Raw genomic sequence first — 22,215 nt, 5'->3', positions numbered from 1 at the left:
TGGATAGTCTTAAGATTGACTCATAATGTCCATACCGTGGAGCCATATAGCAGAATGGTGATGATAATTGAGCGGTGTATGCTAAGTTTTGTTTTAATTTGGATGTCCTTTTCATGCCATAACTAATACTTAATGCTTTGCTTGCTTTGGCAATCCTTTACATGAATTCCATGTCAGCTAAGCCAGCCTTTTATATACATTAACTTTTTCTTTTTCTTTTTTTTCAGGCAATCACTTTGTTAACTGAACTGATTAGAGAGAACTTCAGGAACAGCAAATTAAAGCAATGCCTTATACCTGCTTTAGGGGAACTTCTCTACCTTATAGCTAATCAGGTGAGAATCAATTAATGTAAATTAATTTTATTTTTTTTATATTTTACAGAGCATAACCTTTGTTTCCTAAAATGTTCAGGTTAGTGTCCAAAGACCCAAATTATCAAGGATTTTTGCCACAACTGTGAGAGGTGTAACTCACCTCCTCTCTCCCAGTCTGTTTATCGTCCCAGCATACCTGAAAAAGAAAGCTCGGAATCAGTCTGCTGCTCGAGAAGGAAGATATTTTATTGGATGCTTATGGCCGTAGCATAAGTCAATTGTATACCACTATTTAATCAAAGTATTATAAACAAATTCCCAAGTACCCAAAGGGTGACCATACCCTTGTCTGCTGCATTACAATTCATAAGCTCTCAATAAGCATCATGCTCCTGCAGGGTTTACTGTAGAAGTAAATCCCTCTTCACCTTTCGCTGTCTAGAATGCACGTCTGCCAAAGCCTCACCTCCTCATATTATCCTGCAATTCAATCAGTGTTACCTGTATTGTAACAACATCCTGGTCTGTAAAAGAGCAGGAGCCATTTATGAATGTGCAACATGATTCTTTTGAGTGGTGAGCAGGTGAGTCTCGGCCATCAAAGCTGCAGACTTGACAAGCAACTCATCTCAACTCTCCTATCCAATAATGAAGGGAAAGAAAACCGATTACTTGGGATTCCTTGTCCGACCAGCTTATAAACAGAATACTTGCTATGAGCCTTTGGACATGGTCAACTCTGTCACAGCTCATGGCAGCAAAATTTCACTTGCTGAGGGCTTCCCATTAACCTAGCTGAGGCCATATCCCAAACTCAGCAACTCTGTGTAATGCTGCAAGCACACCTGGCCCAGGTTCAGAACTTGGTAACGTAACATCCTGCTGTATTAATGTCGCTGCCTATCAGGGCCAATATTTGACACTCAGTATTGCCTCTTGTAAGTTACCACAAAACCATCCACTAAAAGCCAATGTAACTTATTTGATGTCTTACTTAAGTTGCTCCTGTATATTGCCACAAGACCTATCATGACCATCCTCCAAGAGCCAGTTACCTCCTCAGTGTCTTATGTAAGCTACTCCTGTACACACCAGAAGAGGTGAGGAAATTGTGGGGCACTGCCATATGTTATCTGATAGTCTGTGCTGTCCGTATGGGATCTGAAGAGGATTATTTATCAGTATGCTTTCCTGACCAGCCAAAGCATGAGGTGTTACCAGTCTTAGCAATATTGTATATATCTGTAATCATATTGTATCTCATCACAACATAACAGGCCGGTAAATCAAACTCAGTAATGTATATACTGATTGTGGCGAAATAAATCACCTCCTCCTTCTGGCCAAAACCCACATCCAAGCCACTGGCCTTATCTTCCCTGAACAAACTCTAGTGTACTGAATGACACCATTCCTTAATTACAAATCACGTAATTAAAAACAGTCTTTTAGCTTAGAAAGCACCCTCTCTATCATAATTCAAAAAAGCATTCCAAATGTACTTAATATTTTATTGCAGCATGCACTGAGGACTTGATAGTACTAGTGCTGACAATGAACTATGCAGGCTGTGTCAGCTTCTGCCACTGTGCAATTTGGTCTTCCACCAATTCAATATTTTTTATATTTTCCATTCCCTGTACGTACCTGGATCAGTCCAGACAGTGGGTTATGTCCCCAATCCAGCAGATGGAGTCAGCACAAGCTTTGAGGGGGCGTATCCATATATACTACTACCCCCTCTGCAGGAGTTCAGTATCTTCTGACTCCAGCAGATGCGAGTAGGGGAATCAAGCTTCCCCTCCTTTTCCTTTTTCTTCACTTTCTTGCTTGATTATGGCTTGTTGTTGTCTTTTTCTGTGGATCAAGTTTGTATCAAGTTTGTATTAAGTTTAAAAAAAAAAAAAAAAAGTAAGGCAGAGTTCTTTCAACTTCTGGGGAGTGGCTTATCTTCCTTGTCTCTTCTCTGCGGCCTTGTTGTTTATTTCTCGTTGCAGCCAGGGGTAAGTTTGTTTTTCCTTTGTAGTTTTTTCCTTCACAGCTCAGCCCCCGGTGCCGCGAAAGCCGGTGGAGCCGGCCTCTTCGCTCTTTACTCCCTCACCCGCGGCCATTTTACAGCTCCTCATGGGCTGCTGAGCCATTTATGGAAAGATGTCTGGGGCGGGTCGTGTGGCCGGGAAGGCCCCCCCGCGGCACCCTCCTCTATTTTCGGACAGCGGGCAGTGCGGGCCGACCGGGCCCCCCCGCAGTGGCGCTTTTGTGCGCGTGGCCCCCCCGTGGCTTTTTCTTTTCTCCTACAGCGATCCCGATGCTGCGGCCGTCCTGCTGTGCGGCCTGCGGAGACCCGGGGTCCCGGATTTCCCGGGAGGGCATCTGTGCATGATGCCTTCCCGGGGGGGGGGAAGGTACCTCACAGTCCCTGACTGATTTCTCTTTTTTGCCCAGGCGGCGCGGGCCGGCCACTCCGCCATTTTTGGCGGGAACGGCGGCCATTTTACATTCTGAGCGCCCTGAGGCGCAGGCCACGAGGGGGAACGGATCCCTGGAGGCCACGAGGGAGAACGGATCCCTGGAGGACTCTACCAGCGGGGGTGTTCCCCCGATTTTGGTGCAGGAACCAAGCACCCAGGGCCAGGGAGCAGGAACCACGCACGAAAGACATCGACGTCGGCGGCCTATGTTCGAGGCTGGAAGGTGTTCGAGCTGTGGTGTACCAGCCAGGCCACGAGACCCGCTAAGGCTTCTGTACCTCAGATCCTTCAGTTTCTACAGGCGGGGGTGGAAAAAGGGCTCGCCTATAATTCACTACGGGTTCAGGTGGCCGCCCTTGGTTCGCTGTTGAGCGATGGGGGCTCTCTTCTACAGTATCCTGACATTGCTCGTTTTCTCAAGGGTGTCAAGCATATTTATTTATTTATTTATTTATTTATTTAAGATTTTTATATACCGGCATTCGTGATACAATCACATCATGCCGGTTTACATAAAACAAGGGGTGTACAATGAACAATTGAGTAACTTATTGGTGAGGAAGTAAGCAGTTACAAATAACAGGGGAAATAAAACTGGGAGAAGAGAAAAAAAGGATAGGATAACATTAGATAACGATAAAGATATTTACATTAGCTAAACATTAGCTGTAGATATTTACATAAAGAAGGGGTAGAACTGGCTGTATGATGTATAGATTGATGGTATGATGGTAAGACTCCGTTACGGGACCCTTGTCCCTCCTGGAGTCTTAACCTTGTGCTTCGCTCCCTGTCGGGACCACCGTTCGAGCCGCTGCGCAGCGCAACGATAAAGGATCTTACTCTCAAGACTGTATTTCTTGTGGCCATCTGTTCCGCTCGACGCATCTCGGAGCTGCAGGCTCTGTCGTGTAGAGAGCCCTATCTCCGTTTCTCCGACTCTGGAGTTTTGCTTCGCACCGTTCCCTCCTTCCTTCCGAAGGTGGTTTCTGCATTCCATGTGAACCAGACGGTGGAGTTGCCGTCCTTCTCTTCCTCAGAGCCGAAGTCTCTCCGTCTCTTGAATGTCAAGCGCACTCTGCGCCTCTATCTGGAGGCTACAAATGAGTTCCGGACCTCTGACCATCTCTTCGTAATCTGGGCCGGTCCTAAGAAGGGGTCTCAGGCCTCGAAGACTACCATTGCCAGATGGCTGAAGGCTGGCATTGCTGCTTCCTACATTGGGGCGGGTCGGACTCCCTCACCCGGAATCGTAGCACATTCTACACGTTCTCAGGCGGCTTCCTGGGCGGAGGTTCGCTCGGTATCCTCACAGGAAATTTGTAGGGCAGCCACCTGGAAATCGTTACACACGTTCTCGAGGCACTATCGTCTGCACCTCGCCTCTTCGGTCTCTGGACACTTTGGCGAGCAGGTTCTCCGAGCAGGCCTCGCAGGACCCCACCCGATTTAGGGAAGCTTGGGTACATCCCACTGTCTGGACTGATCCAGGTACGTACAGGGAAAAGAAAATTATTACTTACCTGCTAATTTTCGTTCCTGTAGTACCATGGATCAGTCCAGACGCCCACCGCGTTTGGGTTCTTGATCCTGCTCAGCTCTGCGCTACTTCTTGCTCGCAGTGTTCTGTGTCTTCACAGTTGTTTCTTTTCGCTGTTTTTCACAGCTCCCTACAAGTTGGTAGGATGTTTGCAGTTACTTGTTGCGGTTACAATTGTTTTCATTATCTGTTTCCACAAACTTGATCCTTCGGGGGTTTCTAGTCTGGCTTTGATATACTCGATACTGAACTCCTGCAGAGGGGGTAGTAGTATATATGGATACGCCCCCTCAAAGCTTGTGCTGACTCCATCTGCTGGATTGGGGACATAACCCACTGTCTGGACTGATCCATGGTACTACAGGAACGAAAATTAGCAGGTAAGTAATAATTTTCTTATATTGCATTTAAAAATGAAAGTACTTCCTTTTATAAACCAACTGCCCAACGTGATACCATGTTTCATAGATGGAACACTGCTTCAGTGACTCCAACTCATTGGTCCATTCCGTCTTTACTACCATGCTGCCATCCACGTCTCACCGGGCTCAAGCCTCCGAGTTAACATGATTCTTCATCATGTCAGTCAGTCTTTATTTTTTGTTACCACCCTGCCCAGTCCAATTGGACTTATTCACGTATCATCCATTTGATATCTATAGACCATTGATTGGTCCATGAAATGTTGCCAGTTTAAAGGTATTTTGTTTGTGTTGCTGACTACTATGTTTGTTTGTTCATTGAATTTGATGATGGTTGTTATCTCTCATAGCGTAGCAGTCATTTTATTTATCTATTTATTTTATTTAAAAGATTTACAATTGGTGTCATACAGAATGTGTTTGAGGCAGTTCACATTTAAAAAATATTTATTTAATTCAAGGATGTACAATGATTAAACCACAATGGTACGGTTAATAAAAATAAACATCGTCACAATAAGGCTTGTAAGGCCTGCTGAGAAATAGTCTGTGCTAGTTTTTGATTGAAACACTTTCTCTAAAAGCTGTGGAAAAGAGGTAAGTTTTTAAGGCCTTTCTGAAAATTTTTATGCACATTGTTGTTCATTGCTGTTCAGGTAGGGCGCATTTCAGATATTCGGGCCAACCACAGAGAAGGCTCTTTCTCTTATTGCGCAAAGATGTACAAACCTCGTTGATGGAACTTCTAGAAGATTTTTGTTAGCAGACCTGTGTGAGCATTGGCTGGTAAATATGCAGATCTGCATTAAACCATGGTATGGTTTTCTCATAGAGAAGCCAGTTTTTCAAGATTTTATATTGAATGCGCCATTCGACTGGTAAACAGTGCAGGGAAGACCGAACAGGAGTGATATGATCACGTATCCCTGCACTGGTGAACAGGGATATGTGAACAGCCGAGCAGCAGCATTCTGAACAATCTAAAATGCTTTGATGGTATTAGCGGGTAAACCCAAGTATAAAGCTTTACAGTAGTCAAATCTAGTCAGGACGAGGGTCTGTAAAACAGTGTGAAAATCCTGTGGTAGAAATAGTGGTTGCAGCCGCCTGAGTATGCGTAACTTAAAGACGGAACTTTTGACATTACCTTGAATGTGTGGTTTCATAGATGGGTATTCATTATTGATACAAACCTAAGTTGGAGATATATTGCCGGATTGGGATAGTGTAGCTCTCAAAAGGTCATGTGGAAGATTTTTTAGCATGGTAAGGAAAACTATTTTTGCCTTATTAATTTTAAGCAACAGTTTATTGTACTGAAAAATCTCTTGACCGAGGATAGGTAAGTGATAGTAGGTCAAGGGTGTATGACCAGATGTTGCTACTACTCTGACTTGGTGAGCTTTAGGAGTAGAATGTAATTGTAAATTCTGTTTATCATAGCAGAATTTGATGCACTGTACTATCCAGCTGGAGATGGTGCGTTTAGCCACTGGTAATCCAGGTGCCTTCGGGTCGAAGGAGACAAAGAGTTGAGAAACACGGGAGTCCGAGTTTGTCCTTTCTTTGTAGTATGCTAAAGCTCTTTTACAATCTAGTGTGTGCAGTAGTTTTTTCCTATCATTTGCATGAGGTGTAGGGAAAAAGGTGGGTAATTCCATGGTCTGATTGAGATGGAATTGAGTAACCACTTTCGGTAGGAAGGATGGGTGAATTCAAAGAACTACCTTCTGGTGATGAAATTGCAAATATGGAGGGTAATGAACCAAGGCCTGTAACTCACTAACTCTTCGTGCTGATATTATTGCAACCAGGAATACCACTTTCCATGTGAGGTATTTTATGTGTGCCAAGTCCATGGGTTCAAATGGGGAAAGCATGAGCTGTTCCAGAAATATGTTGAGGTTCCATGGAACTGGAGGTTTAGATACCGGAGGACGAATGTGAGTTAATCCTTTGATGAAACGAGATAGTAATGGGTGATTGGATATAGGAATATCGTTGATTGGTCTATGATAGGCGCCTATGGCGCTGAGTTGAACTCTGATTGATGATGTTGCTAGACCAGCTACATATAGTGATTGAAGATAATCAATGAGCAACTCCGGTGAGCAGTCCAATGGTGGTACACCTTTGGAAGTGCACCAGGCAGAGTAACGTTTCCATTTATAGCTATAATTTTTTCTGGTTGAGAGTTTTCTAGATTCTAAAAAAAATGAATTGTGCTGAAGTGGAAACTCCTTGTTCTGTCAGAAGGAGCCTCTCAATCTCCACGCTGTCAAGTGTAGAGATGAGTGTAGCGGGTGTAGAAGCATCCCTTGATCTTGGCAGAGAAGATCTTGTCGATTCGGTAATCAAATTGGATCCATGATGGATAGCCGGAAAAGGAAACTGTTCCATGGTTGCCTCGGCCAGGCCGGGGCTATGAGTATCTGTTGAGCTTTGTCTGCTATGCACTGCTGAATTGTTCTTGTTATGAGTGGTATGGGAGGAAAGGCATACAGGAGGCCTGTCGTCCACGGAATGATGAAGGCATCCTGAGTGATCCTGAATTGGCTTGGTCTTATCGAGCAGAATTTGGGAACTTGAGCATTGATCTCTGTTGCAAAGAGATCTATCGAAGGTGTTCCCCACTGCATGAATATGTCCTGGGCTATTTCTGTATTGAGTGCCCATTCGTGAGGATGAAAGATGCGGCTTAGTCTGTCCGCTTTTGTGCTTGCAACTCCTGGTAAGTAAGTTGCTTGGAGATTTATGGAATTCCGGTGAGCGTGTTCGAAAATTATCAGGGTCTCCTTGCAAAGGGACCATGAACCGGACCCTCCTTGTTTGTTGATGTAAAACATTGCTACTTGGTTGTCCGTGTAGATCATGACCCTGCGTCCTTTCAGGTGGTCTTGGAATATTTGTAATGCATTGCAAATCGCTCTGAGCTCTAGTACATTTATTTGCAGGTTCTGTTCCGAGATTGTCCATAACCCTTGTGTTTCGTAAATCTCTAGGTGTGCACCCCAGCCCTTGCGAGACGCATCTGTGGTTAAGACTGCATTGTGAGGAGGGGAACTGAACCAATGCTCCTTTGGACAGGGTGGAGTCTTGGAGCCACCATGCTATGATCTTTTTCATTTCGGCGGTCAGTGCAATCTTCTGTGTCAATGGTTGTGCATGTTGTTTCCATTGACGTTTTAGACCCCATTGCAGGCGTCTCATATGTAGCCTGGTGTTGGGAACCGTGAAAATCGCCGCCACCATGTGGCCCAGGACTACCAACACCTGTCTCGCTGACGGACTCTGAGTATGGTTCAATGTGTGTAGAAGGTGACGGAAATACGATATTCTGTCGCCTGGTAGGTATGCCCTATTGCAAGTAGTGTCCAGGCATGCTCCTATGAACTGTAACTGCTGTGTTGGTTGTAGGTGTGATTTCTGAAAATTGATCACTAATCCTAGTTTCTGTATGCAGCATATCACCCGATGGAGGTGATCTATTAAGATGTTGGGAGTTGGGTCGATTATGAGCCAATCGTCCAGATATGGAAAGATGGTTATACCTTGTTGTCTGAGATGAGCCACCACCACTTTCATGCATTTGGTGAATTCCCTGGGTGCAGCTGAAAGGCCATAGGGAAGGACTTTGTACTGGTAGTGTTGTTGCCTGTAGCGAAAGCATAGGTAACGCCACGAGGATGGATGGATTGGATTGTGTGTGTAAGCATCCTTCAGGTCGATGGAACACATCCAATCATTGGTTTGAATGAGAGGAAGGATTGACTTCAACGATACCATTTTGAATTTCTCCTTGGTGAGAAATTTGTTCAATTCCCTTAGATCTAGTATGGGGCGAAGGCCCCCTGACTTCTTGGGTATGAGGAAGTATGGGGAATAAAATGCTGCTGATTTGGAGCCTGGGTGAATTTTTCGAATTGCTTGTTGTTTGCGAAGCAAAGCAATTTCCTCCCTCAGTTGTGGTTGGGGGTTATGAATCTTGAGTGTGGAAAGATGAGGCAATATGGGTTTTGTGGCAAATTGGAGTTGGTAACCGTGACGTACTATCTCCAAAACCCATTGATCGGATGTTATTCTTTCCCAGGCTTCCAGGCAAGAACAAATTCTGCCTGGTGGAGTTTGATGTTGTGGTGGTGGCTGAGTAACTAAAAAGATGAAGTTGCTTTTGCTGCAGAAGTCGGCTGTTGTGCCTGTTGTCTTTGGTTACGTGGTTTACCTCTACGTTGGTTTGAGGTATTCTGTTGTGGAGCATGACGCTGGTAGGAAGGGTACGTTTGTGTACGAAAAGTGTTTCTTTCTGTTTCCGTGCGCGCAAGGATTATCGGTGCAGCGCACATAGATCCCAGTGCGCATAAAAGAATTGTGCACCGATCCCTCTCTAGGCACCGAAGTATTGTGCGCCGATACTTTTTTGTGCGCATACGGCGCCTTAGGCGCAGACGTTGTAGGCGCCGAGGTTTCTGGCGTCAATATGTCCTGTTGCGGCTCTTCTGGCTCTGTGGATTTTCTAGAATCCATTGGCCTTTGTCATTTTGAGCTCTCCTTACCTCCAAGAGTGGAGGATTGAGGATCCGACGAAGATTTTCTCTTTTTTGAAGGAGCCGATGAAGTCGGTGTGCCAGGCGATGAATGAGCCTCCGATGGTTCCATTGAGGCAAAAAGCTCTTGAAGCCTGTAGGCCCTTTGTTTTAGTGCTCTAGGTAACATCCTGGAGCAAAATTCACAATCTTCCCGATTGTGATCTGGTCCTAGGCATCGGTAACATTGGTCATCATTCTTTATAGCCAAACAATTGAAAAACATATAATCATGCTATTGCTACATTACAAATCAGCTGAAAATGTTAACAGTGCAATTATTGCTTTATCCTGATATTCAAAAATATAGTGCATTTATTCCTACAAAATAGAATACTATATATCCAGTCCAATGTCTATATAAACCATTTGAATCTGCATATAACTTGTCATTCAAAGAAAATTCTAGCTTGCTTTATAATTTTAACATTTCTGAAACATAAGTGCATCAGTTCTGAGGTTGTAGGCTTGCAACAATTTCTCTGCTTGGGCCCTGAATAACAGATTTCAAAAGCTGAAAATATTGTCCATTTCCAGTTTAGTAAATTGTATCATGCAGAGATAAACTGACTTAAAATTGCTTGACACATGTTCCAAAACTCTAACTTGCAGATCATACTATCACACAAAAAGAAACATATTTTGTGCTACAGGAGGTGTGTTACATGCTAAGCAAAGCAGAAGAAAAAAGGACCTGGGAGTAATATCTCAATTTCCTAGTCTTAAAAAAATACATTTCTATTCTTCCTCATTTTCCTTATGAAATTCTACTTCCACTGATTTGTATAACAAATCACTTGGTATTGTACAAAGCTGACTGCCTCTATTGTTATATACTGTATACACTCTATAATGAATATAAGAAATTCCATTCTGAGTCAGATCAAAGGTCCATGGAGTTCAGCATTCTGTCTCTGATAGTGGCCAATGCAGCTCCTAAGCACTTGTCAGGTATCAAAAAAGAGTAGATGGGATATAAAACAATGTACTGTAGCTCTGCAGGAGAGACAAACAATTGTATCTTTTTTGAAGCAGCAAAGTATAAGAAGTTATCTGTTGTGACAGAAATAGTTATGCTTTGCTTATATAGTGAACGCTAAATTTATGAGCATTCAGCTGAGTCTTTAAGCATTTTAAAATGCATAGCAAGTGTGATGGCATTATATTCCTCTGGGAATACAAGATGGTGGGCTGTAAGGAAAACCAGAGCAGAAGATCCAATATGTAGAAGAAATCAGAATAGGAGGTGGACACCAACTCCCAGAAAGTACAAGGGTTTTGAAGGGGGAGGAATTTCACAGGCTTTGCCCTATCTAGAGGACAAGAGAGCATGGGTGTGGTGAGAGAAGGGTGCGAGCTTGTCTGAAGGAGGGGCAGGTCAGGAACAGGAAGGATCTCTACTAGAACCAGATGAAGAGACATAGAAGATGGAGGTGGAGATATTGAGCAGCCCTGAGGATGAGCCGGAGCTGATGGACTTGGGAGACGAGTAATGAAGTACCTTCCAGAAGAGGACTCACTCATGGATACTGCAGGTCAGGAGTTTTGAGTAAACAGTGCCATGGGGTGGATGTACTTGCAGCCATAGTGAAAGGGGAAGCACAAACCCCAGCTGCAGACTGTGGTGGGAGGTGGCAGTAGGATCTGGTTTCCTAAGAACCAGGCCCATAGGGGTAGATTTTAATACTTGTGTGCGTGCTTCCTGGTGCGCACACATGGACACGCCGATTTTATAACATACGTGCACTGGCGTGCACATGTTTTAAAATCGGCAGACCATGCAAACGTGCACCGGATTTTAGAATATGCACACGCATGCGCATGCGGCATGCGCAAGGAGGGTGGAATAATGCAATTTTCATGCAGCAATGCATCCCAGGCTTCCCCAGTTCCCTACCCTAACCTCCCTTCCCCTTCCCCTCTCTTCCCCGCCCCCTAATCCTACACTACCTTACCTTTTTCTTTTTTGTTTTTGAAGTTGCTCCTCCTGAGCTGCTGGCGTACGCTTCCCCAGCACAGTGGCAAATGGCCGCTGTAGCAGTGCCTCCAGCCCCGCCCCTCCCCACCCCTGGACCGCTTCTTTTCATCAGCCTGGCATTTTTGCACATAAGGTCTGGCTGTGTGCGTAACCCCCAGATTTTATGTGCACAACGGATTAAAAATGTGCCCGATGGAATGCAGCCAAGCTATCCTAGATTCATCTTTCTGCCTCTGAAACCTCCTCATTTAGTTAACAGATGCAAACCAAAGTTTTGTTTTTGGTATCATACAAAGTGAAAATACATTTTCAGCTCATTTCAGCAAATATACTTTGGGTCCAACACCCTAAAGGCTAGCTTACAAGCTAAGGCTATTTAATGTTCACACTAAATAGAATGCTGTACACTAAGGACTAGTGTAACAGTAAGACAAAATGAGGATCAGATGATTAACAAGCCCTTTATTAAAATATGTCCGACTCTGGCCGAGTTTCACTCTTAAATAGAGCTGCCTCAGGGGCAATCAAATGGAGCAGGACTGAAAAATAACCTGCAGAGCTGGTGACACAATGTCATACATGGGCTAGACTAGTGCCTGCTGTACCTTGAAACACTGCTTGCATTAATGTTGCGCCATAAATGCACTACAGTAAAAACGCTTTCAGAAGTGGAATGACGATCTAGTGCGTTGAGGTACATAAAGCTATTCACCTATAGCAATGTAGCTGCAGAATCTGTCACCAGCCCTGCAGGTTATTTTTCAGTCCTGCTCCATTTGATTGCCCCTGAGGCAGCTCTATTTAAGAGCAAAACTCGGCCAGAGTCGGGCATATTTTAATAAAGGGCTTGTTCATCATCCGATCCTCATTTTGTCTTACTGTTACACAGCCAGCTGGATCGACTACCGCTTTGTTTCTTGGGTCCACTAAGGACTAGTGAAAACACTGAACGGATCTGTGAAGATGTGTGTAAAGTGGCAGTCTGAATATTGTCATCACACAATATGGCTATATGTATTGTGAAAAAATGCGCATACGTTTAGCAGCATTTTTTAAAATAATTTATTCTTTATTCAAATTGAAATCTTATTAACAAAAAATACAATGCATAAGAAAAATAAATATACTAGTAGTATACAGTAAAATAAAATTTTTACAATGGTCTAGCCTGAGGAAAAAAAAGGATATAAAGACATTACATATACTAATAAAGGGAGAGACCAAAACTTAATTACACTTATGCAATCAATACTCTCATGCTAGATGACCTTCACTAATCTAACCTCTTGTCTCTTAAAAGGTTTCAAGGTACCCAGGGTCAGAAAAAAAAACCCCTATTATTTTGGTAAGAAATCAAACATTTAAAAGGAAACAAGGAAAAATGTTGCACCCATTGATAGTACTCTCTGTTTCAACATCAAAATTTGTTTCCTCTGTGTCTAGGTACTAGCTGAGAAAATCCTTACAGGAAAAATATTTATAGAAAACTAGCTCATTGTCCCTCTCTGATCTAAATGAAACCAAAAGAGTGGTTATGTTCTTATGTTTTTATGGCTCTTAAGGATATATAGATGACTCTTAAGTAGAGAGACTAGCCTCATTGGATGATAGATGATTTGCAGCTTTTTCTTCCACAATAATATTCCTTCTCTTTCTAGGAAGATAATATATATTACATACTGCAGTTCTCACAGGACAAGCAGGATGGTAGTCCTCACATATGGGTGACATCATCAGGATGGAGCCCAATCACGGACACTTTTGTCAAAGTTTCTAGAACTTTGACTGGCACCACTGAGCATTCCCTGCATGGTACCAACCCTGCATCCAGCAGGGGTCCCCCTTCAGTCTCTTTTTTTCTGCACAGCTTTTGCCACGCGGAGTGAGGAGCTCTTCCACGGTTTCCTGACAGGAAAATTTTCTTCAGGAAATAGTCTTGAGTTTTCAAAAATTTTCACCCCGGCTGGGGTCCCCCTTGTGTACCATCGATACCCGTGTCCGTTCGGTAAGTTTTCTAACTTTTCGGTTGGTTACCAACAGTTCCAAGTTTTAGACCCGGAGGTTACCGACTGCGCCGCGGCCTAAATTTTCGACTATAACGATGGTGACGGGTTTTCATAGGTGCCTGGACTGTCCTAGGACAATGTCCATCACTGACCCTTACCAGGTTTGTGTGTTATGCTTGGGCCCTACCCATGATGTAGATACATGTACCAACTGTGCCCAAATGACCCCTAAGAGGCGTCGGGCTTGTTTGGAAAAGATGGCTTTATTATTTCATTCCAAACAGCTTACTTCAGCTAAAGCTTTGAAGTCATCGATACCGTCGCCAGCCAAGTCCCGTCACCGGTCGGATACCGATGACTCTCGATCGACATCGAAGACTTCGGATTCTACTTCTTTGGCACCGGATATCAGTAAAGGCGACCATTGGGAAAAGCATCGCCATCTGCATTGAAAAACCTTTCCATCTGATCCAGGCGCACCAGTGGCCTCGACTTCTACTAAGTCCATCAAGCCACCGAGGAAGAAGGCCTGTGCCGAGGAGCCCCAAACCTCCTCCAGGCCGGGTACTCCGAGGTGTTCCCCGCCTTCAGAGGGAGTAGCGGCCGAGACTCCACCGATATGAGTGGTTATTCCGGCAGCACCCATCCAGCGTCCCACTCCGGACCTGGTCTTGACAATGCCAACGTTCTGTGAGGAATTGAACCGGATGGTTCAAGAGGCGGTGGTGCAGACTCTCCATGGGCATCCAGTTCCATTGGCACCGATATCGACTCTGATTCCAACACCGGACCCGATGCCACCAATGCTTGCACCACTGCTTGACAGGATCGATGCCCTCATTGGTGCTCTGCCTTCGGCACCAAGGAAAACACTGATACTGCCTGGTCCATCCATACCCATCCATCTCTCTTCTGAAGAAGGGGAATCACCAATGCCTGACCCGATGCCAGGCCCTTCTGGTGTATTGCCACCGAGGCATCCACCGAGGCCACCAAGCCCTTTGGCACCACTTCTGCCATCAATGCCGCATCGTCCTTTCCCCGACGCCAACACCAGTGCTGCCGGAGCCGCCACCGATACCTTCGGTGCCACAACCTCCTCCGGCTGGAGGAGGTCCATTTTTACCCTCTGGAGAACCATTTGGTGCTGGGGATCAGCCCTGTCATCCTTGGTCTGATGACTCTTATGATTCCCAGGACACCGGTGATATCCTATTTGGGCCTTCCCCTACTGAAGAGAGAAGGAAGTCTCCACCAGAGGACCTCTTTTTTATAAGCTTCATCAAAGAGATGTCAGAGTCCATACCATTCACTCTCCAGACTGACGAGGACTCCAGGCATAAAATGTTAGAAGTCCTGCAGTTTGTCGATGCACCTAAGGAGGTAATGTCCATACCTGTCCATGAGGTCCTCCTTGACCTTCTTCAACGAAATTGGGAGCATCCAGGGACAGTCCCACCGGTTAACCATAAGACTGATGCTACGTATTTAGTCCAAGCAGTACCTGGTTTCCAAAAAATCTCAGCTGTCCCACCACTCAGTAATGGTCGAGTCTTCCCAGAAGAAGGCCAGAAGGCCATGGCCTCATTTATCCATGCCTCCTGGAAAAGAACAGAAGTTCCTCAATGCTTTTGGTCCTAGGGTCTTCCATTGGGCCATGCTAATCTCCTGTATTGCAGCTTACCAACTTTACATCTCACAATACAACAGGAACCTGTTCAAGCAGCTCCAGGATCTTTCTGATTCCCTTCCTGACCAGTTCCAGGACTAGCTCAATGTCATTCTTAAAAAAGGTCTAGATGCTGGTAAGCATGAGGTGCGTTTGGCTAATGACATTTTTGACACAGCCACCAGGGTGTCAGCAGCTGGAATAAGTGCTAGGAGGTGGGCCTGGCTCAAGTCTTCGGATCTGTGTTCAAAGGTTCAGCAGAGGTTGGCGGACCTCCCCTGTACAGGGGATAACCTCTTCGGTGAGAAGATTCAGGAGACTGTAGCTCAGCTTAAAGACCATAATGAGACGTTGCAATAACTCTCGGCTGGGCATATGGAGTTCACCATCTCTTCTAAATGCCCATTCAGAAGGGAGACTAAGCGAACCACCTTTAAGGCACGCAGATACTACCCACCTCAGACTCTGTCTCGCCCGTCTAGACCGTATCAGAACTCTCAACCTCACCAGTCTAGGCCTCAGGAGGCGCAGCCCCCTCCACAGACTGGGCCTTCTTCTGGTTTTTGACTGTCCACTAGAGAGCTATTGTCCACCTCTGCCACTGCCACATCTACCAGTGGGCGGCCGTCTCAGACTCTTCATCAGCATGTGGCACACTCTCACCACAGACCAGTGGGTCCTTTTGGTAATAACTCAAGGTTACCATCTCAACTTTCTTTCAATCCCGTCAGACTCTCCACCCCTTCAGATGTGGAGTTCTACCGATCACTCTCCCCTTCTAGAAGAAGAAGTAACTTCCCTTCTACAAGCTAAAGCCATAGAACAAGTTCCTCCTCTGCAAAGAGGAAAGGGTTTCTACTCCCGATACTTCTTAATACCAAAAAAGTCGGGAGGTATTCGGCCAATATTAGATCTTCGTGCCCTAAACAAGCATCTTCGAAAGGAAAAGTTCAGAATGGTAACCTTGGCTCTCTACTTCCTCTGATCCAACAGGGAGATTGGCTTTGCTCTCTAGATCTAAAAGACGCGTACATGCACATAGCAATTACCCTGACTCACAGGAAATACCTCCAATTCCTCATCGTAAACCAGCACTTCCAGTACCGAGTGCTTCCGTTCGGCCTAGCATCGGCCCCTCGTGTGTTCACGAAATGCCTGGCAGTAGTAGCCGCATACTTAAGGTGACTGGGCACTCATGTCTATCCTTACCTAGACGACTGGTTACTGAGGGCTCAGTCTGTGGAGGCGGTTCTTCAATCCCTCCACCTCACCTTGCATCTACTACTGTCCTTGGGATTTCTGGTAAATTATCAGAAATCCAATCTGACGACTCCTCAATCCCTCTCCTTCATTGGAGCAGATCTCGACACTATTCAAGCAAAGGCTTTTCTTCCCGAGCTCATACGCTTGCAATTCTTGCGTGCACTATACAGTCTCACCGAACCACGACTGCTCATCGTGTTCTCATCTTGTTAGGCCACATGGTGTCCTCTGTCCATGTTACACCGATGGCTCGACTTGCCATGCGAGTAACACAGTGGACATTAAAATCCCAGTGGTCTCAGGCCCACCATCTAATGCCCAACATTGTCCATGTCACCAGGCAGCTTCGTCGCTCCCTGGCTTGGTGGATCCAAGAGTCCAACCTGCTTATAGGACTACCTTTCCAAGCTCCAGAACCTCAAATAATTCTGACTACAGACGCTTCCACTCTAGGTTGGGGAGCACATGTCAACAACCTGCAGACTCAGGGAACCTGGTTTTCAGCAGAAGCACAACATCAGATAAACCCCTGCTACATCTCAGTGACTTTCGCACAATTCTCCAAGCCACCATACTGTCCAAAGTTGACTACTGCAATGCTATCCTCCTTGGCCTTCCCAAAAATGCTATACAACCTCTACAGATGCTACAAAATGCTGCTGCCCGTATCCTTACTAATACACACAAAGGAACATATCACCCCTGTACTCAAACATCTGCACTGGCTGCCTATCACATCTAGGATAATTTACAAGTCCCTCACCATCATCCATCCATCAATCCCTCCACAGCCAAAACATGCACTGGTTCAACGAACACCTCAGATTCCGTATCCCAGACAGACCCACCAGAAACCAATACCAACAACGCTGCACACACCCTCTCTCAAACTCACAAAACTTAAGTCCACCTCAGACCGTGCACTCTCTATTGCAGGTCCTGTGCTTTGGAACAATATGCCCCCCAGTCTTCGCCAAAAATTGTGCCCAAAGAAATTTTAACAGAACCTCAAGACCTGGCTATTCAACCAGGCGTTCACCTGATTAACTCTAACCATTGCCCCCATCCCTTGTATATGCCTCCTACCTATAGCTTTTCCCATGATATCTCTGTTTCCCCCCATTGAGCCTCTCGCAATCCCCTTTTTTCGCTCAGCTCTTAGTGGTACACCCTTTGAATGTAACCAGTTATCCAGGCCTCTCTTTTGCTTTTAATTATCTTTACTCAATTTTCTTCTAGCCTATTATTTGATGCTGTCAACACACAGTTCCTCCCCCCCCCCCCCCCCCCCATCTGATCCCTCCTAGTCTTAATACCCCTGTTCATTGTCCCTGTTTTGATCGCTCTTTAGACTTAATCCCCTGGTTCCATCTCCATTGTAAAGCCTGTTGCCATCCCATGTATAGCCTGTAGCTACAATTATGTTATTTGTTCCGAGTTCCATGTAAAGCTTGTTGCTGCATTATGTTATCTGTAAACCGATGAAATTTTCCCAACGATTGTCGGTATATAAAAATGTTTAAATAAATAAAAATAAATAAATACATTTTCTGGAGCTCAGGGCAATCAGATATGCCCTTCTAGCCTTCCAAACAAACAATCAGGTAGCTATGTGGTACATCAACAAGCAGGGTGGAACCGGCTCCTATCTACTGTGTCATGAGGTAGCTCAAAACTGGGCTCCAGCTCTATATCATTCCATGCTACTGAGAGCAACTTACTTGGCGGGCGTGGACAGTGTTCTAGCGGACAAACTCAGTCGCAAATTTCAACCCCATGAGTGGTCTCTGGATTCTGCGGTGGCGGAACGCATATTCTGGAAGTGGGGATATCCAACAATAGATCTCATTGCGTCAATCCACAATCACAAGGTGGACAACTTCTGCTCCCTACATCGCAGTCCCAGGACTCCACCAAGGGATGCTTTCACCCTCTCTTGGGCAACAGGTCTCCTGTATGCCTATTCCCTGCTTCCACTCATAAGCAATACTCTTGTGAAGCTACATCAGGACAAGGGTCTCATGATTCTCATAGCCACAAACTGGCCGTGACAGGTGTAGTTTCCCATCCTTCGCGACCTCTCAGTCCACCCACACATTTGCCTGGACACAGATCTGTCCCTGATCTCTCAGAATGCCGGGCACCTGCGACATCCAAACCTCCAGGCTCTGGCGCTGACAGATTGGATGTTGAAAGGCTAATTTTACGGCCTCTCAACCTCTCGGACTCTGTATCCCAGGTCCTAGTAGCTTCATGAAAGCCTTCTACTAGAAGATCTTATCATTCTAAATGGAAAAGGTTTTCATTGTGGTGCACTTCAAATGAGTTAGATCCATTTACCTGTCCCACCATGAAATTTCTAGACTACCTATGGCACCTCTCGGAGTCGGGTCTACAAACTTCCTCCATTAGAGTACATGTCAGTGCAGTGGCCACCTTCCATAAGGGTACAGATGATGTCTCTATTTTGACACAACCTTTAGTAGTGTGCTTTATGAAGGGCTTGCTGCACCTCAAGCCCCCTCTCCATTCCCCCGGCCCCTGCTTGGGACCTTAATGTAGTATTAGCGTGACTCATGAAACCTCCGTTTGAGCCTCTGTACTCCTGCGAGCTACAACATCTCACTTGGAAGATACTCTTCCTTCTTGCTTTTACGTCCGCTCGCAGGATCAGTGAGCTACAGGCGCTGGTTACTTACCCCCCTACATGAAATTCCTTCATGACCGGGTGGTCCTTCACACTCATCCAAAAATTTTGTCAAAAGTAGTCTCTGAGTTCCATTTAAATCAATCCATAGTTTACCTACTTTCTTTCCAAAACCCCACTCACATCCAGGTGAGCAAGCTCTGCATTCCTTGGACTGCAAACGTGCATTAGCTTTTTATTTAGAATGCACTGCAGGCCATAGGAAGTCCACCCAGCTATTTGTCTCCTTTGATAAACTTAAGCTGGGGATCCTGGTGGGCAACCAGACACTATCCTCCTGGCTGGAAGACTATATTTCTTTCTGCTACCAGCAAGCAGGCCTTCTGCTCCAGGGCCGCGTTAAAGCGCACTCTTTTAGAGCAATGGCAACTTCAGTGGCACACCTTCGTTCTGTACCTATTGCTGACATTTGCAGGGTTGCCACATGGAGTTCCCTCCATACCTTCACAGCTCATTATTGCCTGGACAAGGCTGGCACACAAGATTCTATCTTTGGCCAGTCTGTTCTGCACAATTTATTCTCAGCTTAATCCCAACTTCCTTCCAACGGCCTGCTGGGAATTTCAGGTTGCCCGCTTATCCAAAGCCACCCCTGTTGTTGTGCCTGTTGCACGTCTTTGGGTGCTTTTGGTACATTGCGTGGGCATCCTCAGCTCGCTATTCACCCATATGTGAGGACTACCATCCTGCTTGTCCTGTGAGAAAGCAGAGTTGCTTACCTGTAACAGGTGTTCTCACAAAACAGCAGGATGCTAGTCTTCACGAAATCCACCTGCCGCCCTGCGGAGTTGGGTACGCTTGCGATTTATTTTATTTTTTGTACGTACTTTTTACTATACATGAGACTGAAGGGGGCCCCTGCTGGATGCAGGGTTGGTACCATGCTGGGCATGCTCAGTGGTGCCAGTCAAAGTTGTAGAAACTTTGACAAAAGTGTTCCATGATTGGGCTCCATCCTGATGATGTCCCCATTTGTGAGGACTAACATCCTGCTGTCCTATGAGAACACCTGTTACAGGTAAGCAACTCTGCTGTATCTTATCACTTGCATACCCTAAAATGTCAATTAAATACTTCTTAAACATTTCAAATGAAGACAACTAGCGAGACAGGGAAATTTATGAACAGAAGATTTTTTCCCCTTTTGGATGTTTTCAGTGTTTTCTAATCGATTGTAAATTACTTTAATATAAGCAGATCTTACAGCCTGGTCAGTAGTCATCAGAGTCTTCACATTAAGTAAATCTTTTTCAATTGATCTCAAGTGGAATTCATAACTCTGGAACTTTTTATTAGAGTGTTCCGAAAATTTACTCATTTGTAATGACAATTGAATTAATGTATTTTCTGTTCTTGATACAACTGTCTAGACATCAAAAAAGGATATTTTAATAGGCTCCAAAGAACCTGCCCATATTCTCATCAGTAAAGGAAGGGTAGATGAAATAGGATCAGATAGTATAATATTGACAGAATTCCAGTCACATGATGAACTAATATTAAGATCTTTACTCACAGTCAAATCTTTTCCTGAAGGGGCATCCAATCTTGAGTCTTCTTCCTGCATTTTTTAAATTTTCCACATCTTCAGGAGATCTGTTATCAAGCCTTTCCATCACCTTCATATAATTCTGCTTAGAACCATCTTTGGGTTTCAAAAAGGCGACTGATATACCTCCCTCCGCACCGGGGGATGTCAAATTGCCCTGTAGGCTTGAGGTTGCCTAGGAGGTATATTGATACTAGGGCTTCGAAAGGCTCCAGATGACACATCAGCCCTTAGAGGCTGATGAAGATAGGCAGACCACATGATAAAGAGGATGGAACAGCTCCCCTATGAGGAAAGGCTGAAGAGGTTAGGGCTGTTCAGCTTGGAGAAGAGATGGCTGAGGGGAGATATGATAGAGGTCTTTAAGATCATGAGAGGTCTTGAACGAGTAGATGTGAATCGGTTATTTACACTTTCAAATAATAGAAGGACTAGGGGACATTCCATGAAGTTAGCAAGTAGCACATTTAAGACTAATCGGAGAACATTCTTTTTCACTCAACGCACAATAAAGCTCTGGAATTTGTTGCCAGAGGATGTGGTTAGTGCAGTTAGTGTAGCTGGGTTCAAAAAAGGTTTGGATAATTCTTGGAGGAGAAGTCAATTAATGGCTATTAATCAAGTTTACTTAGGGAATAGCCACTGCTATTAATTGCATCAGTAGCAAGGGATCTTCTTAGTGTTTGGGTAATTGCCAGGTTCTTGTGGCCTGGTTTGGCTTCTGTTGGAAACAGGATGCTGGGCTTGTGGACCCTTGGCCTGACCCAGCGTGGCAATTTCTTATGTTCTTATGTTCATGTGGGAATTCCTTTTCTCTTCTTTCCCAAAAGATTTCTGTTCTAAGGGGCATGCCCCTTAGACACATGACTTGGTGTGCAGGCGATGGCTCTCCACTTTTGATGATACCAGCGACCCTCTGGGATGAAGTCATGGGCTTTCTGTAGGGAGAGGAAGGGCAGGCTCACTGGTGTTGCTTACCACTCTCTCAAGTTTTTCCCCATCCATGTCCTTCTCTTCTTGGTAAGCATCCCCATATTTAGCTGCATTTAAAGGAGGCACTCCTGGGGGTATATTTAGGTTGGGAGGAAGATAATATAGGTATATTGCATTTTCAAATCTATATCCATTATTTTTCATTAAAAAAATACCTGCTCAAAAAAGCAGGTGCAAACATCTACAGGTAATTTGTACCTGTGGAAGTTTAAAGCACAAATATGAGCATTGATATTTGGCTGATTACTGGGATAAACAGAGTATTGGGATGGGTACAAGGACAATTTCTATTGAGATTTAGCAGGGGCAGTATTTCTTTCTTTTTTTTTTTGTATTGAAAATTTTTATTGGATATTGTGCATAAAACATATCATCCTTAAAAACAACAATAAATCATCCTAAATGTTTGTTCATAACAATCTTGGGGATTGTATGTCCTATACAATATGCAAGAAAAAGCATATCAAATAAAATACAATAAAACAGAATAAAATAAAATAAACATGTAAACATAAATAGATTAATATTCAAAACAGAGCTATAAAGGAGAAGAACTGCTCAGGCGCAGTAACACATTGTGTAGTGCAATGAGGATTTCAGCAGAACTCAACAAGTTTTGACCAGGGGAGCACGAGAAATAAGCTAAGGAGCAAAGAGCAAGAGCATAAATGAAAGTAAAAATAAAAGAATAAGTAGGACAGAGTACTAACTCTTTCC

At 44.7% G+C, this 22,215-nt stretch overlaps 1 protein-coding gene across 1 annotated transcript in view; it reads left to right on the top strand.

The window, feature by feature from the left end:
- ULK4 (unc-51 like kinase 4) overlaps positions 1 to 22,215 on the top strand; it is a 1,180,200-nt gene that overhangs the window by 335,590 nt on the left and 822,395 nt on the right. The window contains exon 18 of the mRNA XM_029589702.1: positions 228 to 335. Within this exon, the coding sequence (XP_029445562.1) occupies positions 228 to 335 (108 nt within the window). The remainder of the gene's footprint in view (positions 1 to 227; positions 336 to 22,215) is intronic.

Source organism: Rhinatrema bivittatum, chromosome 2 (assembly GCF_901001135.1).
Source record: "Rhinatrema bivittatum chromosome 2, aRhiBiv1.1, whole genome shotgun sequence".
NCBI lineage: Eukaryota > Metazoa > Chordata > Amphibia > Gymnophiona > Rhinatrematidae > Rhinatrema > Rhinatrema bivittatum.
The sequence above is the reverse complement of the archived record's forward strand: the minus strand, read 5'-3'. Positions and strand labels throughout refer to the sequence as shown.